The 15432-nt window shown below is 30.5% G+C and overlaps 1 protein-coding gene and 1 non-coding gene across 2 annotated transcripts; both read right to left on the reverse strand.

The window, feature by feature from the left end:
* Window positions 1-633: 633 nt before the first annotated feature.
* Window positions 634-704, reverse strand: MIR4410 (microRNA MIR4410). Its single transcript, NR_048749.1, has one exon. It is a non-coding gene; the product is annotated as a microRNA MIR4410 (primary transcript).
* An 8222-nt stretch (window positions 705-8926) lies between these two features.
* LOC100777988 (protein kinase PINOID 2) lies at window positions 8927-11069 on the reverse strand. The gene is made up of 2 exons (XM_003524487.5): window positions 10395-11069; window positions 8927-9946 (listed from the first exon to the last, which is right to left on the reverse strand). Exons 1-2 carry the CDS (start codon window positions 11006-11008, stop codon window positions 9094-9096), a joined length of 1467 nt encoding a protein of 488 aa, XP_003524535.2. The 5' UTR covers window positions 11009-11069; the 3' UTR covers window positions 8927-9093.
* Window positions 11070-15432: the final 4363 nt, after the last annotated feature.

A 15432-nucleotide genomic window follows, 5' to 3' on the forward strand; every position in this document is an offset into this window, starting at 1 on the left:
TCTTTACTTGCTTCATTTTAGTAAGATGAAAGAAAAGTGACTTTATCCTTTTTCCGAAATGGAACAGTAGAAGCTGGTGGTTTAGAGTTTGGAGCAAAAACAGGCCAAAACCATGGGCATTGATCGCTGACGCATTGATCCCAATAACCAAATATTTAAACCAAACATTGAAGAAAATAGAAAAGAAGCACTAATATGAAAATCGAGGTTTTAAATATTTGTTGTGTTCACATTTTGTTGTATTTATTGATATTACGGCAAATAACGGATAAATAAAAAATCTTGATATTACTGTCAAAATTAATATCTATCGCATATTGTTTTTAAAATCTTAATGATAATAGCATGGTTTAAAGGGGGTGGGTTAGCACCATTGGATCTGTAGGAATGCACCTGCTACGTTGATTAGATTGCAACACGTGTCCAAGTCAACACGTGTTGTAATGCAGGCAATCGCACTCAAAGAAACAGACATGTTCAGTGAGTTTTTTTGGTAAAGGGAGGGAGGCGATGGTTTTGGGCCTCTAGCCAATTGTAAAGTTGAGCGTCTGACATCCGAGTTGCAAGTGAAGATAAGTGCAATTATTGCTGATATATTCAGTATTTTAAGTAAAAGAATAAAAATATCCTTTCATCAAATTGATTCATATGAGTCGTACGGATCAAGTTAATTCGTACGACTCATACGGATCAACATAATCCGTACGACTCATACGGATTAACTATGACTCATACGGATGAATAGTTGATTCATATGACTCATACAGATTAAGTTGATCTGTATGAGTCATATGGATCAACTTGATCTGTATGATTTGTACGGATCAACATGATCCGTATGATCAAGTTGATTCGTATGTTTAAATTATACTTACAAATTAAATTCATTCATACAAACCATCAATCATAAGATAATTTTGGAATTAACAAAAAATATTAGATGCACAAACAATAAAGCTTGTGCACCTAGCATCACCCTGAGTTGCTCTATACTCTTCTGCTATTTCAAATTTCAACATTTTAACTTTGACTTTCATATGAAAAATTGGACATTCAAGTATTGAATAACCAAGCCATCTTTTGTAAACAGAAATCGCATACGTGTTTGATTTCTATTTTTTTTATAAAAAAATCAATTGATCATAAATTATATTAAATCTATCTATTTATATATATTATATACAAATTAATTCCTTTTTAATTTCTATAATTTTTATTTGTCATGTGTTAGCATATCAACGCGTTTGAAATTCTACATATCGTCTTGTTCCTATTATTTGTATCTTTGTTAAATTATTAATTAAAGTCATTTCAATAATTAAACAACTATTTATTTAAAATGAAAATATAATTAAATCAATGACTATTATTAGCTCAAAATTTAATGGATGATTAATATTTGTGTTACAATATGACCGAATATTACTCTTTGCGTTTAAGAGTCCTTCGTGTTTTTTTTTCCTTCTTCATTTTGTTCAAGTGATGTGATCCAAAAGGGATATCGATAAAAGGTACTATGATGTTTAAGTAAGGATTCAACCTAAAGCACGAAATATAGAACTAAATAATCAAAACACAGTCAAATATAGAACTAAATATATAATATCAATGCCATTCAATGTTTCAACTTTCATAAATATTAGACATTATATGATATTAAAATATCATTTAACCAATATATTAATTAATTAAAAATTCAACATTTACAAAAAAATGTCAAAGATCGAAGCAATATTTCAAAATGGAGAAGGGAGGTGGGAGAATGTGTTTGAACTTTGAACTTTGAACTAAAGAAGAAAATTTATATTTAATACTTTTTAATAGACAAAGGTTAATTATTAATTTATTTTTTTATTAGAGAAAGATTTGAATCCATGATTTTTTTATTATTTTTTTCTTCTTTTTTTCCTACCGAGTGAATCTTATATCTCTTAATCTATATCTATCCATGTCTTTTTGAAATTTAAGGAAATTATACATGTATCTCTTCTGTTTTTAAAATCTACATAAACCTCTTAAATGCCGTCTAAACATTTGATAATAACAAGTTATATGTGTTACAATTTTGATTTAAAAATGTTTAACTTTGTTTTTTGTCCTTGTAAATATAGAAATGTTTGAAATTTTGTCACCGCAAAATATTTTTATTTATTTTTCGTCCTTACAAAATTTAAATTTGTTATTTGTTGGTTTGGAACTAGGTTTGGGTTATCCAAACCTACATCAAATCATGTGTATGTTGTTGTAAAAAATGTCATCTTTTCAATTTTTTATATTATTTATGTATAATTGATGTAGAAAACATTCGAACATAGCCCTAAATCCAAAAGTAACATATTTAAATTTTATGAGAATGAAATATAAATAATATTTGCAATGATAAATTTCAAACATTTTCATATTTGTGAGAATGGAAAACATATTTTAATCTTTTTATAATCAAAATTGTCCATACATATAACTTGTTATTAAATATTTAGACAATATTTAAAGAATTTATGACTTTGTATAATTTTAAAAATAGAAGAAAGACATATATTATAGTTTCCTTCAACTTTAAATGAGACATGTGTGTACCTTTTTACAAAATGAAATACATGTACATTTTCCTTAAACCGATGAAAGACATGTAATTTGCTCTTGATTAAATGTTTTAACAACCATTAAATTACCAGTAATAAAATTGTGAACACATGATATAATGTGATGAAAAAATAGAAGAGGATGATACTTGATCAGGTAAAACTTTCTTTTATATATATTATATACTAAATAAATATATAGATTATTTTATTTTTTAGTCTATTCGGGGTATTGCATGGTTAATGGATAATGACGAGTGTATTATATTAAACGGGACAATATATGCAACAACACTAATTTGTGGAGATGAAGTCTTCAATCATGTACAAGGCACATGCACTTCTACAGTCTTTTAATAATTTAATGCTCAACGAAAAACCAAAAGATGTTAAAATTATAACTTAAAACCAAATTAAACTTAGAACCAATAATAGATGGGACCGATAATAAGGTACTGTAGTAAGTTTTTACTTGCTAATAACCGTAACAGGAAGCTATCCCGTAGCTTTATAACCCGTCATAATTAGGAACTAACTGAAGGAAATTTAAGTTAACGAGTTAATATGATCTAGTTTTGTTTGGGCTTCTATTAAAGGTGTAAGTCACTTGCCTTGGTTGAATTTTGTTTATTTTTTAATTTAATTTAATTAAATTTATTTAGATTGAGTTTATTTTTTTTATTTTATCAATCCAATTTTAATTGGATTGAATTTGATTAATTATTGAATTTGGTCATTAAAAATATTATTATCTCTTTAAGTCTTAAAAAAAATTAAAAAAAATTCTCAAACTCAAAAATAATAAGGGCATATATATATATATATATATATATATATATAAAAGAATATTTTTAAAAATCAATATTTATATAATACTATAATATTCATATGATAAACACAAAAAATAAATCATAAATATATACTCATAATACTACTTATTAGATAATATATTATCTTAAAAAAATTTAAAATAATATATTATCTTAACATCATAATATATTATCTTGAGAATAAGGTGTGTTTAATTTAAAGTTTATATATTAATAATTTAATTATATATGGATTTAATTGATTTTTAATCCAATAGTCTAATTTAATTTTAATTGAATTCATTAAACTAAAATTAATTCAAATATAATGATTCAATCAAATCCAATTAAATTGAATTCAACAAGTTCACCAATTAAGTCCGATACGCTTGGCCCCGTCTTCTATTATCACTTCTATTACCAAAGAAAAGATCAATTGTCCCTTGAACTCACACAGACTACCGTCAGTCTCCAATTGCCGTTCAAATTAAGAGAATGCAAATGTAAAGTGACTATTTTTTTTTTTATTATAAAGATGTCCTTACTAAAAGAGTTAGAATGTTGTGAATTAATTTAAATATTTAGGTGAGATGGTATTATTTAAACAACAAATAATAATTTTTATTTTTTAAAACTGATAAATATTTTCAGACAAGTTAAAAATTTCAAAGAGACTTTATAATATAAAACAAGGTAATTAGAATTTAATCGTGTCTTCCCTTAATAAATTAAACTTGGAATTGAGTATATAAAGTAAACAAATACATTATGCAGTAAAAAATACTTATACATTATTAGAATAACAATTAAAATTTTCAAATAAAATAAAATGAAAGGAGAATTGCTAGATTATTTAAAGTTGATGTCTTTAATTTATGCACAAGTTTGTTATTGGAATTATTTTTTGACCTATAGAAGAGCTCATAATCATATTTGAAAAGGCAAATAACATGTTTTAGCCATTTTAGAAAGAAGAAAAGTCATTAATATGTACTTATTCGTTTTTTTGGAGGAAAGCACAACACATCATTTTATAAAGGGAGTATTATGTGAAGGTAAGGGAAGGGAAGAGCGAGAAATCTATAAGTGTAAGAGATCACTTTAGTAGTGAAGAGTTTCTTGTGAAGTGTCGTTTATGATAACTCTTAAATAATATGATGTTCAGATTTGTAGAGTATAATACTTTGAAAGAGAAATGTTATTTTTACAACAAAATTTATAATAAAGAAGGAGAAAAGAGAAGAGAAAAAAAAATAGATATAATTCATGATGTGATAAAGAGAGATAGAAAGAAAAAGTATTAAATAAGTTTGTACAAATTATTGTATAAATGAGATGAGTCTATTTAAAAAAGTTTTCTCAAAACTTTTTGTTGCCATAACAAATACTCTGTCCCCATTAACCGTTAAGTTTTCCCAAACATACATTGACTACATCTCAAGTTCATTGAATTCTAACAAAAGAGAAAGTGTAAACAAGTTTTTGTTAATTGCTGCAACTAACACGAAAGAATTTTCTAAATTCCCTCCCTAGGGTCATAGGTAAGAAACGTTAAACGGGCTAGTAGAATTTCACATGGCAAAATTAATTGAATAACCACCGTTATCCTATCTACCAATGATTCATGAAGCACAAGGTGGAAGCCTATGTAACCTAACATTAGGTTAAATAGAAAAAAAATTAATACATGGGTTAGTTAATGTTCAATAACGTCCGCGTCATTGCCCATATCTTTATCCTGCGTTGAAAAGCCGAAAACAAAGTTGGAAACTTTAGAACAATGCAAGAAATCGTGTATGCCTGTATAGAGTGTTAGAGAGATATCTTCCCGTCCTACATGTTACTAATGTAAAACATTTTTTAATACACACTAATGTAAAAGATATTATTTTGCACCGGTCATATACTTAGATATACACAGATGATTGGGTGATTAATACCTTGAAATTAAAATTGAATCATTTAATTATTATTCAAGTTCAATCTTTAGTAAAAACAATTCATTATCAAATTTTATATATTTGTTGATTGAACTCGGTATTAGTCATGATATAAATAGGAGAATTAGGATAAAAAAATAATACAATAACCAATGAAAAGAATGTAAGCAAACATAATTTTATATAAATTTAGACCACTGATTAAATTATTTACTTGTTGAAGGCATGATCTAATGTGCTAGAATTGTCTACGTTGTACAAATCCTTGAAACTGATAATCAAATCTTCCTTTACTTGATCACACGCTCTAGATATTATGTTTTCAATTGGAAAAACTCTAGTGAGCAATAAATATCTTGACGACAAATGAGACCTAACCTTGTTATTTATTAACCATAAGCACTATCCATTATGAGAGCTCAATAGTTAGGTCACCCTATGTTTTCACACTAATTAGAGTTAGATGTTCATAGTTCGTAAATAGTTAATCACATTATTAGTGGGCTTAAATATCATCAAATGGATTATAATATTAGCCTATTTTTTACAAAACAAAATATTACAATTAATTATATTTCACAAGAATATATGAAATTTTTTTAATAAAAGAAGTTAAAAAGATTATAAAAATATCATAACAATTTTTTTTTACCTAAGTTGTTTAATGACTGATGTAGATCTAAAACTTTATTTTGTAGTAGTGCATTATATTACTTACATAGGATCTCACAGAAATTTGAAGCAAGTGAGCTTAAACGAGATTAATATTAGAAAATGTGACATAAAAAGTTTTTATTTTACACATCTTTCTCATTTTCAGTGGGTTAAACAAACACATTTACATAAAAATAAAATAAAACATCCCCATGTACACTTTAACTGTTTATCATCAATCATGCATTCAAGTTGTGAAATTAGTGTTTCAAATTCTGTTTCGATTAGGAGCCTCTTTTAGCTTTATAGAATTTAAATTAAATCCTAATCTTTTCTTAAAAGCGTGTTACCTTTATTACCACACTTAATTAATGATTACGCATTTTAATTGACCGTGTAACAGTGTAAGATCATAAGGGCGCGAACAGCCCTCAAATTAAACATAGAAAGCATTAGATAATCTCCCTGGAAACTGAAAATCTCATTCTAATCTTAATTGTAGTTGAGAATTCAAGTTAATTTTTTTCAATGCTTACGTCACCAAATAGTTCTGACCTGTATATGCTTCAGTTTTGCAGGGAAAAACAAGAAAAAATTTCAGTGCGTTGATATGTACGTTAAAAAAAGTGAAGGTGAAACTAGCTTGGGAGAGATCACGACTAACCAGGGAGATCCAACAAAGAAAAAGAACTATCAAATCATATTAGTTGGGTTGGATTGCTATAATGGCTCCAACATAATTAAGCTTTTTCACATAACACATCTGATGGACATTAAAAGCATGATTACTTTTTTTTTTTTCTCTCTAAAATTATTTGGTGAAAGTGGAAGTTGAGATTTTCTGTTCTGTGCTGAAGGAGAGGAGAGTGTTGAAGGGTACCAATTAATGTGTGTCTGCAATGCAATTGGACGACATTGTCTGTAATTTGGGGGTTCAGTATCTGCTAAGAGACATGTCATCTCTGAGAGTACGGTATATCAGTCCACAATTTTATCAGTGAAAGCAGCGTTTATTTAATCATTTTCTATAAAGACTTAATTATATAGTAGTATTTATCAAATCTAATATTTAGTGATAAAACTAATATATCCAATAAATTTTTCACAAACAAATATGCTCATAAAAATTATGGCATTAATCAATTTAATAGTGGTCTCAAATAATTATATAAATGCATTAAATATTTAAAAGTTACTTCTAGCAGTTTTATTTAATTTGAGTAAGATTGGAACATTGTAATGCTCATAGTTAATTTTTTGTTTTTTTATAAAAAAATCATAGCAAGTTTTTTTGATAAGGAAAAAATGAAATTGGCGGTCAAACCTCCATACAACCGTTAATCAACAACCTTCAAAGCCAAGAGATTTAACCTCAGCAATGTGCTGTCACAAAAACAACAGAACCAATGACATGAACTCCTCAGTCCTCACTCACTTCAACCATAACATCTAAGCTCTAAAAAGAAAACAAAAGGCCAAAAAGAAAATGAGAAAAAATCATTTAAGTACTTGACTATATTTGAACACATACAAGTCTTACAGCTCATTCATGTTTAAAGAACTGAATCAATGACATGATAAAAGCTGATACTTTGCCCATTATAATGCTGTACCCCATTAGAATGCAAAAATCTAAATGGTGACTTATTCCGTCTTCCTTTTAGTGATTTATGACAAAAGTTACCACTTAAATAACAGAGGATGTGGTCTAATTTAGGAAATTAAACTCTCCTTTGTGGATGGAGAAAGCCACCACACCACCATAGTTAGAGTTAAAGTGGGGTGCGATTCCATTTTTATTTTTTCATCATATGTCTCTGTTGCTAGTATGCATATGTTATTATTCTTTTTTAATTCTTTCACAAGTTATTCTCATAATATTCTTTAATTCATTGTGAAGCTAATCTTTAGGAAGTAACATAAAATCCAACCACATATAATATGCCAACTAAGTCACAATGTACATTATGATTCAAAATTGCAATCTGTTGTTCTCTTTATATACGGATAAGTCAAACAAGTCTATTGTTTTATGTTCTGTTGTCATCACCATGTGAAAATGATCAACTTTTTACTCGGAAGAGGAAAATGGTCCCTTTCTTTTCACAACGCAGGCAGAGAGAGATAAGGGATTTCATTTCCAAGTACGTAATGAATGTTCATTGTTATTCGGGATGATAGTAGATATTTGATTTATTGATACTTTAGGTAAGAAAAAGGATTCCTCTTGGATTTTGATTGGTTTTCTTTGGTTTAAATGTTAAGATCAAATTATTGCTGTCATTTTTTCACTGCATTCAGAATGGTCCACACTGCCTACACTCCTTTTATTCCCCTCTCACCTCATCATTACTGTTAGCAACACATTCCAAAATCTCCTCCATTTTATTATTAACTAATTCCAGACATTCATTACCCCTGATTTGAGAAATTAAGGGATGTTTACATTCATTTCTCTCCCCTTAAAGAATGTAACCCCATCATAAACTCAAGTGATCTTTTAGAACCTTAATTTATTATAAAGAGTAGTAGATAATCATCGCAATTTAAAATTTGCAATTTTTACCAAAAAAACAATGAGAAAAAAAGAGCTAGCCCCATAAAACATTTCCTTTTTCTTTCTTTTTTTCGTTCGGTGAAAAGGACATGTGAATGCGCAGATGTGAAAATAGCCATACGAGAGAAAAGGTATAAAATGTTATAAAGTATTGTTAAAATAAAGTGGTTTTTATCTTTTCTTCCCAGCAATTTTCTCATCAATGAGAAGTGTAATTATTGTCATCACATGACTTCATAACCTTTCATGAGAATCACATTAGGACAATTATGGGATTCCACTTTTTTACACCTACAAATCCTCAACTACTGATAATTTTAGTTGGTAGAGACATAACGATATTATTATAATGAGGAATAAACTGTAAGTTCAATGCATAGTGCCTTAGTCATACACATACTACTTTATCTAGCTAATTCTTTCTCTCATCAGTACATAGAAAAAAGAAAGAAAAAACAGAAAACAAGGGGAAAAGAACCCTTAATTTCTTTAATGGCAAACACATATTTGCGGGAAAACCTATTTTTCCTAAACTATTTACATTTTTTCAGTTAGAAGTATTCAAAATGATGACTTCTAAGCTGATAAGGCTGATCGCTGTCTGTTTTGCTAAGTTTTGGTAGCAAAACCCTACTCCTAATTTTGTTTATTTCACTAGGGACCTCAGGGGGCCTAACTGATCTAATTAAGGCCCAATTTACACCCTTGAAGAACTCGTGCCTTTTGATCTCAACAGAACCCATGCAGCTTCCAATTCTCTTACTAGGATTCTTCACCAACAACTTGCTTATAAGGTCCTGAACTTTCACCATCTCTTCAAACTCCTTGCTGCTGCTAACTGCAATTCTAGGGAAAGATAATGGCTGCTTCAAAATGTTGACGAGTGTTTTCTCATTATTTTCACCTTTGAAGGGTGTTCTACCATATAACATCTCATACAAGAACACCCCAAACGTCCACCAATCCACTGCACTCCCATGTCCTTGGCCCAGAATCACTTCTGGTGCCAAGTACTCGTGTGTCCCTACAAATGACTTGGACTTGGCATCAATAGGCTCAGCCACCAGCTCTGGATCATTTTCTTCCACCTCAACATTTTCCCTTATAACTGTTGTCACAGTCGCTTTCTTTTTCTTGCTTGATGATAAGAAACATGACAACACAGGCTGCATGGGGGCAGTGCAGGCTGGCACAGATCTCTTTGTACTCTTGATGCTGCGTTCCAATCTGGTCTTGCTCCTTAACAGCTTCGGGATAACGTCACATTTGAGCGAAAGATCAAAATCTGTAAGCATGATGTGCCCATCCTCCCTCACAAGCACATTCTCTGGCTTCAAATCCCTGTACACTATGCCCATCATGTGAAGATACTCTAGTGCCAATAGTGTCTCAGCCGCATAAAACCTGTGTAGTGTTTTCCAAAATTTACCCCTAGCTACGTTAGTACCTTTATGTAATCATAATAATATTAAGTTAATCAATTACACTCATTCAATCATTAACCATCATACACAGAACTTGTAAGAATAAAGTTTATATTAAGATGATTTCTGATTGGTTACTCAAATATAATTACTCATCTTTCAAATACAATTGCACAAGGTTGACAAAATAGATAATTATGTTTTCAAAATAAGTGACTATTTTCTTTCTTGATTGAGAGAAGTCTCAAGTTTAAATTTTGTGAATGAGAAAAAAAAAACTTAACTTGCAGAAAAAATCCATCCATTAAAAAGATGATAAGTCAGATTATTTGACGAAAGTTATCAACAAAGTTGGCAGATATTTGAAGTAATAATAAAGGGGAAAAAAAGCCGAGAAAAGGTAAAGAAAGGAGTAAAAAAGTGCTTACTTAGCGGATGCTATGGAAAAGCGCTTCCCGGGCTGGCGTTGGCGAGCTGCATACAAGTCTCCACCGGGGCAGAACTCCATGACTAAGCAAGAGTAATGAGAAGCGTCAAACTCAGTGTACAAAGTAGGCAAGAAGGGGTGATCAAGCATGGCCAGAATCTCCTTCTCCATCTCCGCCCTCTGCAGCTTCTTCCTTATAGCAAGTGCCTCTCTGTCCACCACTTTCATTGCATAAAAACACTGCGGCAACCCCACCACGGGGTTCCTTATCTGGCAAAGGTACACGTTCCCTAAGTCGCCGCTCCCCAGCCGCCGCAGCAGCCGGAAGTGGTCCAGCCCCACCTGCCCCTTGTCCCGCCAGAGCCGCCGCATCGCCTCCCATGCAGCCTGGTTGGCCTTGTGAGGCTTCGCGTGCGGGCTCTCCATGGTGGAGGAGCTGACGGAGACCGAGCTCCGGCGGCGCCGGCTGCCAAAGCTGAGGTTGGTCATCCAGCTCCTGCTCGATTCGGGCACCGTAATCGAAGAGGAGCTGCTATCATAGTCGGGTTCGTCCCGTGTGGTGGTGATAGTGGTGACGATAATAGGAGTATTCATGGTGGGTGCAGCTGGTAACATAACATGTACGTGTGAAAGTTTTTGAAAGTGTGTGGGCTTCTTCACACTTGAATTTGTGATGAAGTGGGGTTTTTATATTGCATAAGCTAGCTTTTGTTGGCTTTGGTTCTTAGCACATGCGAGACCAAACGTGATGTGGAACAACAACTAATTAACAAAGTTACAATTAGTTACTTTTGTTAAATTAATTCAACGGCATCATGTTGATTAAAATTGGTATTCGGTACTGAAACCAATTAAAGCCCATATTTCAGCGATGAAAGCTACACTTTCAATTTCAATATTCACATTTAATTAATTTTTCCATCCTGGTTTAATTTTTTGTGGTTTTATAAATTGACAGATTGTATATATAAATAGCAATGGATGTACAGAAGGAATCTTTTTTACTGAATGAGAGGCTACAGGGCGGCAACATGTTGATCCTAGGAAGAAAAAATGTCAAAAGAAGAATAGTGAAGATTCCTAAAATATTAATATTCTTTGTGATAGGCTATGTTTAGGATTGAATGAATCTTTAGATTTTATGCGAGCTAGTATTTTTGTAGGTCATTCGATTTTTTGCTTTGTTCAAAATTTAGATTTTTCTTTGAGAAGGAGTGGTGTGAAGAGGGCATCAAGGTATTTTCTGGATCGTCCTCACGTTCTTATCCCGTGGGATTGTATGAAATGTGACGACCAAAAGTTGTAGCAACTAAGCTTTTGGTGTTGTTTATGTTGAGGCATGTTAACTCAGTCACCAGGCCTCTTCTGCTGACGAACCCACTAGGTTTTGTTCTCTCAAAAGTGATTTCCCAAAAGGAATTCATAAACTCAACTATTCTATTGTCTAAGTTTTATATATACCATGTATTCTATTAATTTGTGGTTATATATATTTATATGTGTCCTAATTACCCTCACACATGAGTCACTCTATCAAGTTAAGTTTAAAGAAAAGAGTTTCTGTTGTCTAAGTTTTAATGTACCCTTTTCTTTTAAAAGATGTTAAGAAATTAGTTACAAAAAGATTAAGCAAATTAAAATTTAGAAATGTTTGTAGTGTGAAACAGTTGGATGAATAGTGAGAGAAGATGGACAGGTAAATATTTTATGCACTTGGATGAATAGTACAATTTAATTAGATGAAAAAACTTAGAAATGTTTGCAGTGTGAAGTAGGTGGATGAATAGTAAGAGAAAAAGGACAAGTATATATTACACTTGGACGAATAGTATAATTTAATTAGATGAAAAGTGAGAAAAAGAGAAACAAATATATTTTTTAAAATTTAGAAATGTTTTTAGTTTAAATTTTGCTCCGATGGACAATAGTGTCCAACATGTTATGCACTACATTTTGAAACAATTTTCATGTTGTTGGAAACCAAGTTTTAGATTTATGAAAGTGGAAATAATGCATGAGAAGACGTGTGTGTATAAAAACATATGAAGTTATTCGCAATATTCTTTATACATGAAAAAAATTATCATGAAAAAAAATAGTTAAGTGAATTAAGTTTAATGGATATTATCATAAATTTACATTTTATACACCTAAATATGTTTTTTTCCCTATAATATATATATTTTTTATTTTGGTCCTTATAAAATTATATATTTTTTTAAAATATCTCCTGTAAAATTTTGTTTTTTAATTTTAATCCTTGTTATTTTGTCCTTGTACCCAATATAGCATTTGTTTTTCTTTTGTCTTTATAACATATATGTAAATCATTTTCTTTTTAGTTTCTATCAAATATTTTTTAAATAGACTAATTTAAAATGAAAAAAAATATATTATAGGAACTAAAACAAAAAAGAAGATATATTATAAGGATTAAAAAAATAACGACCAAAATAAAAAAAATAAAATTATACAAGGACTATTTTAAAAAACTAATTTTATAAGAACTAAAATAAAAAAAAAATTATGCCAACTAAAAACATATTAAAGTCTTTTAATGGTTATCCCATCATGTATGTTAATGTACCTATTGTTGATCAAAACAAGTCTTCCTTTTCTTTCTTATCTGTTTCTTCCATACAAAATAGCAAAGTTTTATTTAAGAATAATATATATTTCTTATTATTATAACAACAAACATATACTTAACCAAGTAGTTGATGAGCTGCTAAGTTTGACCATTCTCTAGAAATATGAGAGCATTAAGATTTTTGAGTTTATTCATTCTTTTTTGTATAATGTCATTTTGACAAATGTTTCCTCAACCATGTTTTTTTTTGTGGTTTTTTAGTGCTTACTTGGAGTTTCCTTTTAAAAAAAATATATACTTATTTACTTCTGGTATAAAAAACAGAACTAGTTGTCAATTTATATGTCATCCTCAATCTTAAAATTCTGTCATTATTTGGGGTCAAAATAGTAAAACAATAGCTTGTGGTGCATAGATGATTATACATAGATTATGAGATGAATACAAGACAAAATTTTCTTCTTTTCTTTATAAAAAAAGGTTTTTTTTTTTATTTATCACCGTTTAATAATAGTGATAATAGAAAAAACCTCATAAAGGTAGACGGTCAAAAGCACCCCCTCTTTGTGTTAAAGCTTGTGCAACCGCAAATCAAGAACATTTTTATTTTTTAATTTTCTTTTGGAATAACAAAGCAGAAAGCAGAAGCAGCATGCAGACGACATCGTAAACTCTGCCATGGATTGTTCTTTTTGTCTGATCAGCTGATTAGTTGAACTCTTGTTCAAGGATATGCATTCTTTCATGTTAAGTAAGTAACGTCATGTGATATTAAAGAAAAAGACACACAAAACTAATTAAAAAAGAAAAAAAAAACAAAACTTCAATGAACAAAACAGAGCAATAAATTGTTACCCATTATTTCCTGCAAAGAAATAGTACTGAGGAATAAGGATGCACGAAGAACCCGTGCCCCAAATTGAATTCACCACCCCAATTTGAATCGGGATGGGAGGGTAGCAAGTATATAACATTATTAATATTATAGCTTAGTTGTCCGTATATTAATGTATGCAATTAATTATGCATACGGTAACAGCGTAGTCATCTTATAATTTATGGTATCCTTGCAAGGCATGTGAAGCAATTACCTTTGTAGGGGTCTGGGTTGGCCACTTACTTTGGTCCATACCCGCGCCCACCTCACAAATACGAAATATATCTGTATATACTTTGTCAAAAGTGGTGCACTACTGGTACAACTCAATGATGTAATATTAATCATGATTCTTAAAATGCTCTAGCTAGAGTTTGATTTTTGAATTGAAGTTGTTTTGATTAAATGTTACATGCATGCAAGACAATCTGATATTGTTCCATAATGTGACATGTTGTTGTAATGTTTATCTTGAAGTGAAACTATAATATGATCCATCTTATCAAGCCTCATGTTTGTATTGCATTATCTTATATTATGATACCACTTCATTTCATTTTTTGCAAAGGCACGAATGCACCGTCATGCTCCTCACTTTTCAAACTTTATACATCAGTCAACAAAGACATACCCCCCGTCTTTTTTTTTCTCTCTCAAAGTAGACTAGCTGTCACGTATCCCATTTCATTATGTTGATCTTGTGGACCCATAAACGGTCATTTTTTTTTTCTTTTTCCCTATTAGATTAATAATCATGCATGGCTCACAAGAACAAGAAAATAAATTCAAGCACAATTTAATCATGCAACAAATTCGAGGATATGGGTTGATTTGAACCGAATTGGATGTGTTGGGATATGCATGTTAAACCAGATCTTGTTTCCCGTTTGATGGGATGTGTCATTTTGTGATTCTACAGGATACACTTTGAATTCTTGCTTCTTGCTATTCGTATAAGGCAAATAATTCTAATCATTCTAGTGTGTATCAGGAAGTACACAAATAATTTCTTGTTTTTTGTTTTCCATTTCTCTTTTTATCTGAAAGATCTTGTCGCTTACACTTTTGGTTACAATTCTGGTAGCAGACCCAGCATAACTTGCAGTCAAGAAGAGAGGCAAATATATAGGAAGACTCGAAGCTCCATCACTTGCTCCATAACATTCTTCTCCCCAGACCTTCAAAAGTGCCATCAACTACCCTTCATTGACCCACCTTTATGATGCCCACTTGTTTGCATGCTAAAAGGAAAAGAACCCACAAAGAAATTGGTGGGAGGGAAAAAAGGCACAAAACATTAAGATAAGAAAAGCTAAATAAATGTGACTTGTATTGGACTGAATTATCACCAAAATAACTCGCACAAGATTGATTGAGCTTAATCAGTTATCTGTATGCAATTATATTAAATATTTAAAAGGAAATTTTTGTCACACGTATAAATCGATCTTACCTGTCTTAAATAGAATTACCTCAAGTAAAAGATGATAGTTACATAGAAGTATTTTCAACACTTTAAAGTAGAAAATTATGATCTATTTTGCATTCAAAATATATACAATAATAATAAAT

Source organism: Glycine max, chromosome 5, assembly GCF_000004515.6.
Source record: "Glycine max cultivar Williams 82 chromosome 5, Glycine_max_v4.0, whole genome shotgun sequence".
NCBI lineage: Eukaryota > Viridiplantae > Streptophyta > Magnoliopsida > Fabales > Fabaceae > Glycine > Glycine max.

Coding starts and splice junctions, on each gene's coding strand:
- LOC100777988 (XM_003524487.5), bottom strand. CDS start 11,008: ATGTTACCAGCTGCACCCACCATGAATACTCCTATTATCGTCACCACT. Junction 9,947..10,394: donor TTTTCCATAGCATCCGCTAA/GTAAGCACTTTT, acceptor AACACTACACAG/GTTTTATGCGGCTGAGACAC.